Source organism: Rhinopithecus roxellana, chromosome 3 (assembly GCF_007565055.1).
Source record: "Rhinopithecus roxellana isolate Shanxi Qingling chromosome 3, ASM756505v1, whole genome shotgun sequence".
NCBI lineage: Eukaryota > Metazoa > Chordata > Mammalia > Primates > Cercopithecidae > Rhinopithecus > Rhinopithecus roxellana.
Genome location: NC_044551.1, coordinates 17,797,291 through 17,809,563, shown reverse-complemented (window position 1 = coordinate 17,809,563; position 12,273 = coordinate 17,797,291). Strand labels below are relative to the sequence as shown.

The 12,273-nt window shown below is 38.4% G+C and overlaps 1 protein-coding gene across 2 annotated transcripts in view; it reads left to right on the top strand.

Moving 5' to 3' along the window:
- Window positions 1-12,273, top strand: part of OXCT1 (3-oxoacid CoA-transferase 1) — a 151,889-nt gene that overhangs the window by 120,406 nt on the left and 19,210 nt on the right. For both annotated transcript variants that reach the window (XM_030927441.1, XM_030927440.1), the window contains one exon: window positions 8,891-8,971. In XM_030927441.1, the coding sequence (XP_030783301.1) occupies window positions 8,891-8,971 (81 nt within the window). The remainder of the gene's footprint in view (window positions 1-8,890; window positions 8,972-12,273) is intronic.

Genomic DNA, 12,273 nt, shown 5'->3' with positions numbered 1-12,273 from the left:
GGCTCCTTAATCATTTTTCCACACTAGAATCTTCTGATGAGCCATAGAACTATATTTCTAACTTCCTATTAGACAACTCCACCTGGTTGTTCCACAGCCACCTCAGCTGCAACAAATTTCACCAACTAAATCATCATTCCCCCTAAATATGTTCTGCTTATTTGGCCCAATTAGAGAAGTGATGATCTCCCAGCTATCATTTTGCAGGGCATCCATGGTCCCTCTCTGCCCCTACCCCTACGTACACCAAGCACTATAAATACTGCATCAACGTGACTCTTGCCGTCCGTTCCCCACTATATATTTCTACTCTGCTTATCCCTGTTAAAGCCTTCTTTACATCTGCATAGATCACTATCGCAGCATTCCAAAGGTCCCTGACTGCTGACTGCCCCTACGTCCTGGTAATCAAGCACACGATTGCCAGACTGACTAGTCTAAAACTAAAGCTGGATGGAGTTGTTGCTATTTAAAATCTGTAAACATAGTCAACACTGCTTGGTTCTACTTAGCCCATCTGCCTTTGCGATTCTCTCCCCAGCAGCCTACCTCATCCTTGCCCCCAGAACTTAAGGTCTACTAAGATCTAAAGAAAGACATCCTGATGTTTCCTATTCTTAGGTGTTTCTAAATTCAGTGCCCACCCCCTCTTTATCTGACTTATTCCTACCTCTGTAAAATCACAGATGAATGAGTCAATGTTTTATGAATTTGCTGGTTTAGTTCCTTCTGTCTTCTAGATATTGTGAATGACCAAAGGAATAGTCTTTGATGTTTTGTCTTGAATTTTGGTAAAATTATTTTATGAGTGTGTTAATTTACTTGTTTATTCAGACATAAAATATTTACTGAGGACCTGATATGTGCAAAGCACTATCATAGGCTCTGAGGAAATAAACAAAGAGATATGGTCCTTCAGGCAGCCCAGTCTCATGGGGGTAGAGTCATGGAAATCAGTACTTAACATGAAAGCTGAGCAAAGCAGAGCCTGCAGAACCCGACATCTCATTCCCAGTTCCATTGTTGGGGAGCAACAAAGAGGCTTCCCGTGGGATGTACGGAGTATTTGCAGATCTGAGGGATGGGGCAGCTTGACAGGGATTAAGTTTTGCAGAAATAAGAGAAGAGACACTGGTGTGCGGGAGGATGGTGCATGTTAAGAGATTTGTAATTAGGTCCCTCTTTTCAGGGAACAAAGGGAGAAACGTTGAGTGGGAAAAAATATACTCACACTTAAACACACACAGTGGCCAGGGTGATTTTTTTTTCCCCAAAATGTAAATGGGATCATGCTACTTCTTCATCAGCTCAAAAACCATCAATGGCTTCCCATCTCACTTAGATTCAAGTCCAGAGTCCTTACTACTGTCTCCAAGACTTCCATGGTTTGTAGACTCCCCCTGCTTTGCCATCCCAACTACCTCTCTGAATTTGTTATCTCTTTTGCCCACTTAACTTCACCCTCACTTACTTCCTGAAAGTTTCTAGAACATCGTAAGAATATCTTGCCTTGGGACCTTTGCATTTTTTATTCTTTATGCCTAGAGTGCTTTTTCCCAGCTATCTATGTGGTTCACTCCCTCACTTCACTCAGACTCAAAATACCAGAGAAACTTTCTCTGACTACCTTATTATATACAACAGAAGTCTTCCGTCTTCAGACGATCCTTCCTCCCCCTTCTTCAGCAGAATGCAAACTCCATGAAGACGGGCTGTGTTATAAGCACCAAGTAGAATACAACCTTATGTACATTGTGGTTGAATACATATTTGTTGAATTAGTTTTTCAAATAATCCACCTTGAATATATAGAAAGCACTTCTAAGCTTTTCAAGTTGTTACATACTTCTGTCTCCATTTTATCATTGTAACCCTCTCATGAGATGGTTCTTGATATTTTCTTTCTAGAGGCAGAATTTCATAGAGGTTAAGTAGCCCAATAAAATAGAAAGGAAAACCAAGCCCAGAGTCCATGCATTCTGCCTTTGGGCTTCCTTTTCCTTTTGTTAAGCTTTTCTGCTGGCAAGTACCATTACCACTAACAACATGAAGAATCTGTTTTGTTCTCAATATCATATACGGGAAACGTGTTCCTGAGTATAACTTTCAGACCACAAAAGCAAAGGAATTCAGTTACCGTTGTCATTTAATGGCAACAAACAAACCTTGGTTTCTTAATTTTGGAGACAAAATGAGAGCTCTATTACCAAAACAGGTTTAGATTTCATATTACAGTAGGAGGTCTGGATTCTGAAGGGATAAAAAGAATAATTGTTATGAAGTTGAGAATAAACCTTGTGAATAAAAGAATAAACCTTGTGTTTTTTAGTTTGGATTACCTTAATCTTAGTAGTGTTAAAAAGTATACTCTTATATAGCTTCACTTACTCTCTCCTGGCTTGTGCTGCCTTTATCATATAAACTGTAGCGATCTCTGTAGTCATCTGCCCATCAGAACATATTTGTAATTGCTGTTTTATGCAACTGTTTTTACAGTCTTTTAAAGGAAATGTTTAGCCGGGTGAGGTGGTGGGCGCCTGTAGTCCCAGCTACTCGGGAGGCTGAGGCAGGAGAATGGCGTGAACCCGGGAGGCGGAGCTTGTAGCGAGCTGAGATCCGGCCACTGCACTCCAGCCTGGGCGACAGAGCGAGACTCCGTCTCAAAAAAAAAAAAAAAAAAAAAAAGGAAATGTTATATTTATGTATGTACCTTTATGTGTACCTATATTCGCTTTTAGATGACCTTTTATATTTACCTTTCCTGCTGTTCTTTATTTCTTCACCTTGATTCAAATTATAGTCAACTATCCTTTCATTTCAGCCTTTAATCTGTGTCTGATAGCACAGGTCTCATATAGAACTGAAAGCTATCTTATCTTGACTTCATGTTTTGTGGAGAAGAATTATAAAAGGTAAATGGAGTTTATTAATCCTGTTTATTTTGGATGAAATATGTTATCAAAAGCCAAAAAAATATGAAGGCTTTTTAAGGAAAACCCTTTCTTGGGAGACATTCTTCAAATAATTTTCAGCAACATTGAAAAGTAGCTCAAAATAAAAGTATTCTTTTGCTAGGAGAATTCATAATTAATAAGAGTTTCATCTGGCTTAATTTTTTCTCATTTATAAAAGCTTATAATTCTTTCTTAGCTTCAATAAGAATACATAGTAGCCAGGTTCTGTTTGGGGAAAAAAAAAGCACCTTTAAAAAATATAAATCCTTACCTGGTTTTGCCTTTTTATTTCTCCTTTATGATAGAAATGCCTGCAAAAACATTATAAAATAGGAGAAAAAAAGCAGAACACAGTCCAACAACTAGTAAAGCTCTTTAAAATGTGTTACAGAATTTAATTAAGCTTATCACTTTAAATTCAATAGCTTTGCATTTGTGTGCAAAGTCTCCCATTTTCTAAAATAGAAAGGAAAACTAATGCTAACAGAGGCTTTCTAAGGTACCACAACACTTCATGAATGAAAAGAGAAAGTAATTCCTGCTGACTTCTGTGCTCTGCCATCTAGAGGTTAGAGATCATAGGATGCAACCTTTAGAAAAAATAAGTGTGTTTATGATAATGATTTTTATGATACAGTGTATAAGAAATGTCTATGATACAGTATATAAGGGGCTTTCTATTCTAAGATCTCAAAACCTTGAAGACAGGTTTTCAGGCAAATGGCTTGCTGTATCTACTATTTCATTTGGCTAGTCTTCCTCTTGAGAATATCCCTGTAACCACAAACTTTTATTACCTCCATATGTTACCTCCACATATCATTTGTAATAGCGAATGTTCTGTATTTCTAAGTTAGCTGAGTCTCTCCACTGAAGTCCTGTGTGGATTGTTGGAAACTCTATAGAGTAGGCACTGTATAAAGGTCAATCATATCCCATGAGGACAAATGCAGTGTGAATTATCTCATTCTTTCCTTTTATTCTGTGTACCTTGATTTTCTTTATTTAGCAAATCTGGTTCTTTTCTTTTTTAAAAAAAAATTAACTTTTTTAATTTTTGTGGGCACATAAGAATATATATATGAGGTACATGAGATGTTTTGATATAGGCATATGGTGTGAAATAATCACACTGTGGAGAATGGAGTATCTATCTTCTCAAGCATGTATCTTTTGTCTTACAGATAATCCAGCTACATCAGTTATAGTGATGTGACAGTCATGTATTTTGAAATACAGCATTTCCCATTATTATATCTGTGTGTGTATCTGGTATACTTGATTTAAGCATTGAGATTAAGCAGGAGAAGGAATGAGCAAGGGTGTTGATAATCAGGCTTCATCCATGATATTTTGGCAAGCCCAAAGAGAGACCTGCCATTGGCTTCCTTGTTCTACCAGACAAAGTATTTAATATTCTCTTGCCAAGTTCAGCCTTTGTAGTCCTACTTTTCAGCAAATTATGGCAAGTTCCTTTACACTTTAGAAGGGAGCAGGTGGAAGAGGTAAAATAACTATAATTCAGTGTTTCTCTCTTTACTTTCACATTTGTATATTTTGGGCTACAGTCCTAAAGTGTCTTTGCTGCTTCCTTTTACCGCACCTTTATCTGTCTTACCAAAGTCTTATGAGCCCCATTATGTGCTTCTGCTAGCTGTGCTGCTTCTAGTGAGCTCAGAGATACTAGGAATGTACAAGTACCTATCTTAGAACTAGAAAAGCAGTCTCTAGTGGTCCATAGACATTAGTCACATGGCATTTTATAGCTCCCCTCTGGAGTTCCTTGAATCAGAAATGCAGCCTTTGTTGATCACTGTGGTTTGCCTAATGTTCTACTCATGGCTGCATATGAAGAAAAATAGTCTTAGCTTAGTGAGTTCAGCATCTAGTGGGCATGGTGGCAAGAGGTCAACATGTGAAGGGAGGAGGAAGCACAGGAGCACCCAGGGGGCCACAGACGGGACACCCATGGGACATTACTGCAGCACCAGATGAGGATTCTGGATGAAGGTTTTCCTAGGGAAGATGGTGTCTGAGCCAAATCCTGAATAGGAAGGTGTTGCCATTTGAATCTGGGGTGATGGGGTATGTGGTGGTATGTGTTCCAGGTAACAGGCAGCATGAACAAAAGCTGAAAGGCTTGGTCTTTTTAGGAACAAGCAAATCCCAGAACTTGCTTTCTCTGTAGTTGATCATTAGGGCTTTGCCAAAGAAAGTGCCTGAGAGAAAAAATATGTGCACACGTGTGTGTGTCTGTGTGTGTGTGTGGGGGGTGTGTGTGTGTGTATTGCAGCCACATTTAACAAGCACTTAACAGAAAAGATGAGCGTGAAATGAGGTTTTATGTAAAGCACAGTCTTAAAGATTTCAGGCGAACATGTTGACATGAAATGCAAGAAATCATTCTGTTGTGATAAAGAGCTTATTTGGATTTGGGATTAAGTTCATTGCAATAACATGAAACTTATTGTTATGATAGCAAAGGGATTTATTACTGTTTAACTAGAATTGTTTAATACTGCAGAACTTAGGCCCAGGATTTTATTCAGACATCTAAAGAATTAAAGAGATCACCATGAAGCAAGCAATAGAAAGTACTAGAGTGTTTAGTCACTTGAAAATGGTGAATTACCCTATGTATTGCTCGAGGCCTGTAAGTGCTCAAGGAGAAAGAGAAAGATTAGGGAAGCTGATGCAGGAAAGAAGGTAGATGTTCACCAAAGGTTGTGATGAAGTTAATAAGTAAGGACATATTGAAATCAGGAGCCTCAGGACTAGTCAAGTTTCTGTTTGTTTGTTTGTTTGTTTGTTTGTTTGTTTGTTTGTTTGAGACCAGTTCTCTCTGTTGCCCAAGCTGGAGTGCAGTGGCATGAGCATAGCTTACTACAACCTCCCGAGCTCAAGCAATCCTCCTGCCTTGGCCTCTTGAATAGCTGGCACTATAGGCACACAGAGACACAACTGGCTAACTTTCAAAATTTTTGTAGAAATGGGGTCTTCCCTAGGGTGTTCTAAAACTGCTGGCCTCAAGTGATCCTCCCAATTCAGCCTCCCAAAGTGCTGGGATTACAGGTGTGACCCACCCCACAATGCACAAAGCATTTTTAGTTCTATGCTTTGTATCTATTTCTCTGCCTTTTCTGACCACCCTTCATGGGGAAGGAAAGAAACACAATATATAAGCATGAATGAGATCCGAGTGACCCTGGATATTTGCACATAGATTCAACTCGCCCTAGTTTATTGCAGTTTCAGAACATTTCATTTGATTCCTACAATGATCAGGTAAGGAGGATAAGGCAAAGGATAAGAGAGAACTATGGCACAAAGAATTTAAGGGACCAAAAAATTGTTAAATGGCAGAACTAAGACTACAAACCTGGTCTTTGGACTCCTAGTAGAGTGCTCTTTGCTGCCACACCATACTGCATTCCTTTACTAGGATTTATTTTTAAATGCTAAAAACTCAGCACTTGTTCCTCCTTTGTGTGTCACTAATATATGCAGCTGCCATAGCACACTGTAGGGCTCAGCCCAGCATATTTAGAATAGTGATAACGTAGGAGCTAGTCATATTTTGGTTTCATAGCTAACCTTTTATTGAATATTGAAATTGTGACATTTTAAAATCTTTCTGCATCTCATTTTCTTTTTCATTCTTGATATGTGTTATATCTTGGCACTATAAATGTGAATGGAATCATCTAGCTCCATTGTTCTAACAGGAATACATTTGGTGCCAGTTTCTTAGGAGAGCCATATGGTTTGCCCCCAAATTTGTGTTGTGTTTTCGCTAGTTTTGTGTGTCTTAGGAATTGTATTTAGGCCATTTTCTACATAATCCTATGTCAGACTTCATATAGGAACTTAATTTCCTCACAGGTTATAGAAATATTAATTATGGATTGTATAAAAACAGTACCAGCTAATATTCATTAAGCACTAAGTGCTGGACCCTTGCATTTCATGTAGACCTTACCCGAATCTTTCGAGGTAGGGTGGATGGAGAAGCATGGGCATGTGGCTCTTACAGAGACAATGTGGGGCATGGCCAGGTTTTACACACAGGTCCTTTGGCTCTAGCCCACACACTTAACCACAATGCTATAGGGTGTATGCAGAGAATGGTCTAGAAAAAGGTCTCCATTGGTAGGACATAGCCAATTCTGTCAGTTGAAATCCTTGATTTCTCCTAAAATGAAGTTGGTTGTTCATTAAAATCCAAGTGACTGCTTTCATGCCAGATGTAGATCTTGCTCAAATAATGAGAACAAAGTAAGAGCTCCTTGGAGAAAATGTTCTTCAGAGGCTGGCAGATAGTTCACTTTGTTTGAAGTCAGGCCCAGAATTCGTTGTGACATGCCTTGATATATATTAAATGTAAGGAGACCTGACAACTGTAGAAGTTCAAATATTTGTCATTAATTTCAGCTGTTTAATTTAGCTTCCGTGTCATGTGCAGAATTTGAAATCTTAAAAGAAAAATAATTAGAAGTGAAGGGAAAATGAGACTTTATTTCTGCAACTATAAATTTTCTTATACAGTAAGATCTGGAAACATACGAATTGTTTTAAAAGGTGTTATGTCAACTTACTTCATATGTATTTAGCACCAGTTTTGTCTGAACTAAGGTAATAGTTTTTAAAAAAATCTATCCAAGATTCCCAATAGACCTCCTTTTCTCTTCACATTCATTCTTACATGCATTTATTCAAAAACTACTGAATGTCTTTTATTCCTTGCACTGGCTTAAGTACATTAAAGCCTTTTAATTACTAGTGAATTGCTGAGTTGGCAGGCTATCACAAGGAATGAAATCTGAATGGAGCCTGCCTATCTGAAATTCATAGCTTCTGCCCATATACTTAGCCTGACACCAGTTTTGGGAGAGATATAAACTAGATAGTAGGTGCGCATTTAAGTAGGTAAAACATTGAGATGGCTAAGGATGACAGTGGTGTCACATGTGGTACATTAGATCCAAAAGAAAGCAATAAAAGCATTTTGTCATTTTTGGAGAAGATCTAGAATGTGGTAGAGTAACTGTCAGCCCCAAGAGAGACAGTAATTTAGGCTCCTGGTGCTTGACTCTTAAAAAGTAGCTTAATCATGAACAGAAGAAAATGATCTGAAGATCAGATCCTCAGAGCCAGTGTTTCAACTCTGTTCCTCAGACATGCCTCAGAGGCCAATTCTACATTGCAGGTGGGAGGAAGGGCTGGAGGAAGGAGTCAATGAATGAAAACATTTTTTCCACTTTTAGTTTTTCTTAAATCTTCCTCTGCCACAATAGGAAATTAGTAGATACAGTCTAAAATTGATTGATCAAGAAATAACATGGTAAACATAATATTTTAAAAGTGGATATAAGAAGAAAATGTTAGAAACAGAAGAAAATGCTAACAAACAAACAAAAAACACTAGAATGAATTCCAGTTAAGAGCAACTCTAAGAGTGGAGAAGGGAGGCAAGGCACTGCTGTTTTCCGTGTACATATTACTTTTTTAACAGATAAAGTATTTTTTAGAAAGGGACTTATGCATTTGTGTTCTGTATGTGCTTTGCATCCTGGGCAGATGTCTGCTCACATTTTTTAAGGAGACCATTCATTGGAAGGGAAGAATAAGCAGGATATTAGTGAAATTTCACATCAAATGATACAAGGGCTGAGGATTGAGAAGTCAAATTTCTGGCAGGGTGTTTCCCAATTAAATCATTTCTGCCTTTGGCCATTCATCTGGCATTCCCTAAATTATTTCAGGGACAGAAGCTGCCTCCAAATAAAAAGTAAAAAACGTAACTGTGCAAAAATTCTGAAAGAGTCTGTACTTAGGAGACAATTTCTCTGATAGTTTCTGTTTATCCTATAGTTATGTCAATTGTAAATAAAAATTGCTCCCTAACTACTCTTTTTGATGTTTTCTTTTTAAAACAGGGAAATGCACATAAAATCATGGAGAAATGTACATTACCATTGACTGGAAAGCAGTGTGTCAACCGCATTATTACTGAAAAGGTAAAATGTATTTTTTCTCTTATTTGCTATCTATTAACCACGTTTTAAGTAAACATTTACAGAAATTGTTGTTACCTTCTAAGAGTGTATTACACCAGTAGTCCCAGGATTAATTTAGCCTGTGGGCAGAATGAATAGGAAAGCTCATCAACTTAATGTTTCTAAATGTAGAATTCTTTATGTGCAAGTCTTTGGAAACATACAAGCAAAATTGAATCACTGTCCTTGGTAACTTTGACAGTGTGCTATAATCAGAAAAAAGTTTTATTGATCTTTATATTTTGACTATTACAATGTCAGGCTGGATGATGATATATGCAAAGTTAAGAATATATTATTTCTACCTTTTCTAAATCACAAGTACAAATTTTTGGATTTTAAGAAATTCAGTGTAAGTTGGGTTTTTAATTGTTTCAGTGCAAATTATAGTATAGGCCCCACCGTAAGCCAGGAAATGGATTCTGTTTCTTGCATGCTTTCTGCTGTCTTTTATAGAGTGGGGTTTCAAAACACACAGTGACTCTCTAGATTCTTCTTACTAGCTGGAACGTGTTGGTCAGTAGTACAACTGAAAGCTGCTCAGACCAGAGAAGCATCACCAGCAGCTGCCTGTAGTCACCCTTCTGACTCAGATTTGAACCTAGTATGTCGGAATGACTTAATGCTTTCAAGTTAGCTGGGAGAGTGTGTTTTCTTGATTCAGTACCTTAAAGAAGCCATAAAACAGAATTATGTATATCAGGTTCTTTTAGTGCTGTTCCATTTGCCAAGAACAGTAGCATTAGTGTCTTGGCATTAATCTAACTCACTAACTTCATTGAGGTGTGACAGTGAGCACCCTAAAGCAGTCTTTGAAATGGGCTAGGAGGCTTATTATTTCCAGAAGCTGCTTTTAAGGGAGGTTCTGTCCTGAATGATGCATTCTGCAGGACTACTTATGTGGAATGCCATGAAAGTGACATATAAAGAACAAGATAAAAGGGCAGAATATTTTATCCCACCATCTATTCTGAATCTTTACCATTTCTTGAATCCCCCCCGAAACTCTGAACAGGACTTGTTGAAAAGAATCCATTACTTTGAAGATAAAAGCAAAGCAATCTTTTACCCTATTGGTTGTTTGTTTATTTTTTTAAAAAGTGGTAGTCCTTCTAAAGATAATTCCAGAAACTTTCTTCCTGTGGGTCCTCTCCTCCTTCCATCAGCCCTCTCCTCACCTCCACGTGTACCCTGCCCTTGTTCTTACCAGTTCGGTTCTTCTATCTGCCATAGCTCCCACTTGATCCTCAGCGTCCCCAAATACTACCTGTCCTTTAAACCTAATGCAGTTTCCCTCTTCATCATGAAGAGGTTTTGCACCATCATAGCACACAACAATTTATTCTTATAGTGGCCCACTGTTCATTTTGGCACTCATAATCTAATGTATTCTTATGCTATAACTTATATTGGTATTTAACTTTACTATCATTTTAAAAACTTTTGAACCAGATTGTTCCCAACGGTGTGTTACAGAAAGGAGGAAGGCAAAGACTCTGTCCTAAAGGACAACATGGAAGTAGGGTTAGACAACAAACATCCAGCCTTGCCAGCAGAGTAATTGACATGATAAAGGCCATATGGAGACACACACCAGATGCTAATCTAGGGGCATAGAGAAAAACTGCCCAGTAGCGTAGGCAGAGGTATCAGGGAAAGCTTTTTGGTGTTATTAAATACAAGCTTTTAACATATCTTGCAAAGCATTGCACAGTATGTACCTTTCTCCTCTAGCCTATTTCTTTCTACTTTAACTTTCTCCCTACTTGAGCCATACTAAAATGCTGTGAACTACGTTCCGTTCTTCCCTGGACCATGTTCTTTTGAGACTTTGCACATCCTTTTTCTCTCTCTGGAACATTCTTCCCACCCCATCCATCTAGCTAATTTCTGCTCATCCTTTATATCTTGGCTATATATTTCCCTTGCTAGTCTTCTCAATCCCTCCCCAAATTTTCTGGGTGCTTCTCTGTATCTTTGCACTAATCCTAACTTAGCATAAACCACTATACTGAAATAAACTCTAATCTCTGCCTGTCTCACTCACCACTGTTTATCTAACACTTGGCACAGTGCCAACCCATACTCAGTGAATACTTGTGCTTTTTTTTGCTGAAAAAATTGGATTGAATGGTGAGCCTCAAAAGATCAGTAGGAATTTCACAAGTTAGAAAACCAACAAGGACCTTCTGGAAAAAAAGAAGAAAACATGCAGTCACAGAGGTGTGAAGAAAACATGGCTTGTCCTATAACCTGCAAGTTGAGCTGGTTGGAGCAAGGGCATGACTGGATTCTGAAGGCTGATGTGGAAAAGGCAGTGAGGGGTCAAATAATGGAGGGATGTCGATGTCTTGCTAAGAACTGTGGGTCTTATAAGGAAGGCGGTAAGGAACCCTTCAGTGATTTTTCACTTTTTTAAGGTTGGGGACACAATAAATTGGATTTGCATTAGGAAAAACACTGTAAGCTTTTATGTAAAGTGGGCAGAAAACAGATAAGGCAGAAGCCAGTTAAGAGGATCCATAGATCTAGGCAAAAAATCTCAAAATTCTAAACCATAGGACAGATGGAGAGATTTGAAAGAGATTTAGGAGATGGACTCGACCTAACTTGATGAATTGCACATTCTTGGTAAGACAGAGGAGATTCCTAAGTTTTCTGACTAGAGAGAATGGTTGACCTGTGCATCCTTTAGGAAGCCCAGGACTATAGGAGGAGAAGCAAGAGGATAATACAAGACATGAATAGGTTCAGTTTGGACAGCCTCACTGTGATATTCCTGGGAATACCCAGTCAGATACTGCAATAAACAATTGGAGATTTGGATCCAGAGCTCACAAGAGAAGTCAGTATTGGAATAAACTTGTGGGCGTCATTAACATATGAGGATAATTAGAGCCTTAATTATAGATGACATTGTATAGCTAGAATGAGTAAAGAGAAGGGCATCTACGTCTGGAACTTTTGGTACCTCAAGAAAAGGAAGGTTGCATGTCTATCGCTGTGCTCTGTGCATAGAGCAGGTGCGCAATAAATACTTGTTGAATGAGTAATGAGAATGCAGTGCCATTAAGGGCAATGAAGCTCTCCAGCCCTCACTAACAATGGACTAGAATGCCATTATCAGATCTAGAGAAAATTCCTTTCAGTTGCCTTTTGAAAGAGAATTTGGAGGATGCTATGACCCTGATTTCCTAGTTTTGAACTGTGAGAATGAAGTAATGAAAGATGCATTCCTCACCAGCACCTGACCTGTGTTACCC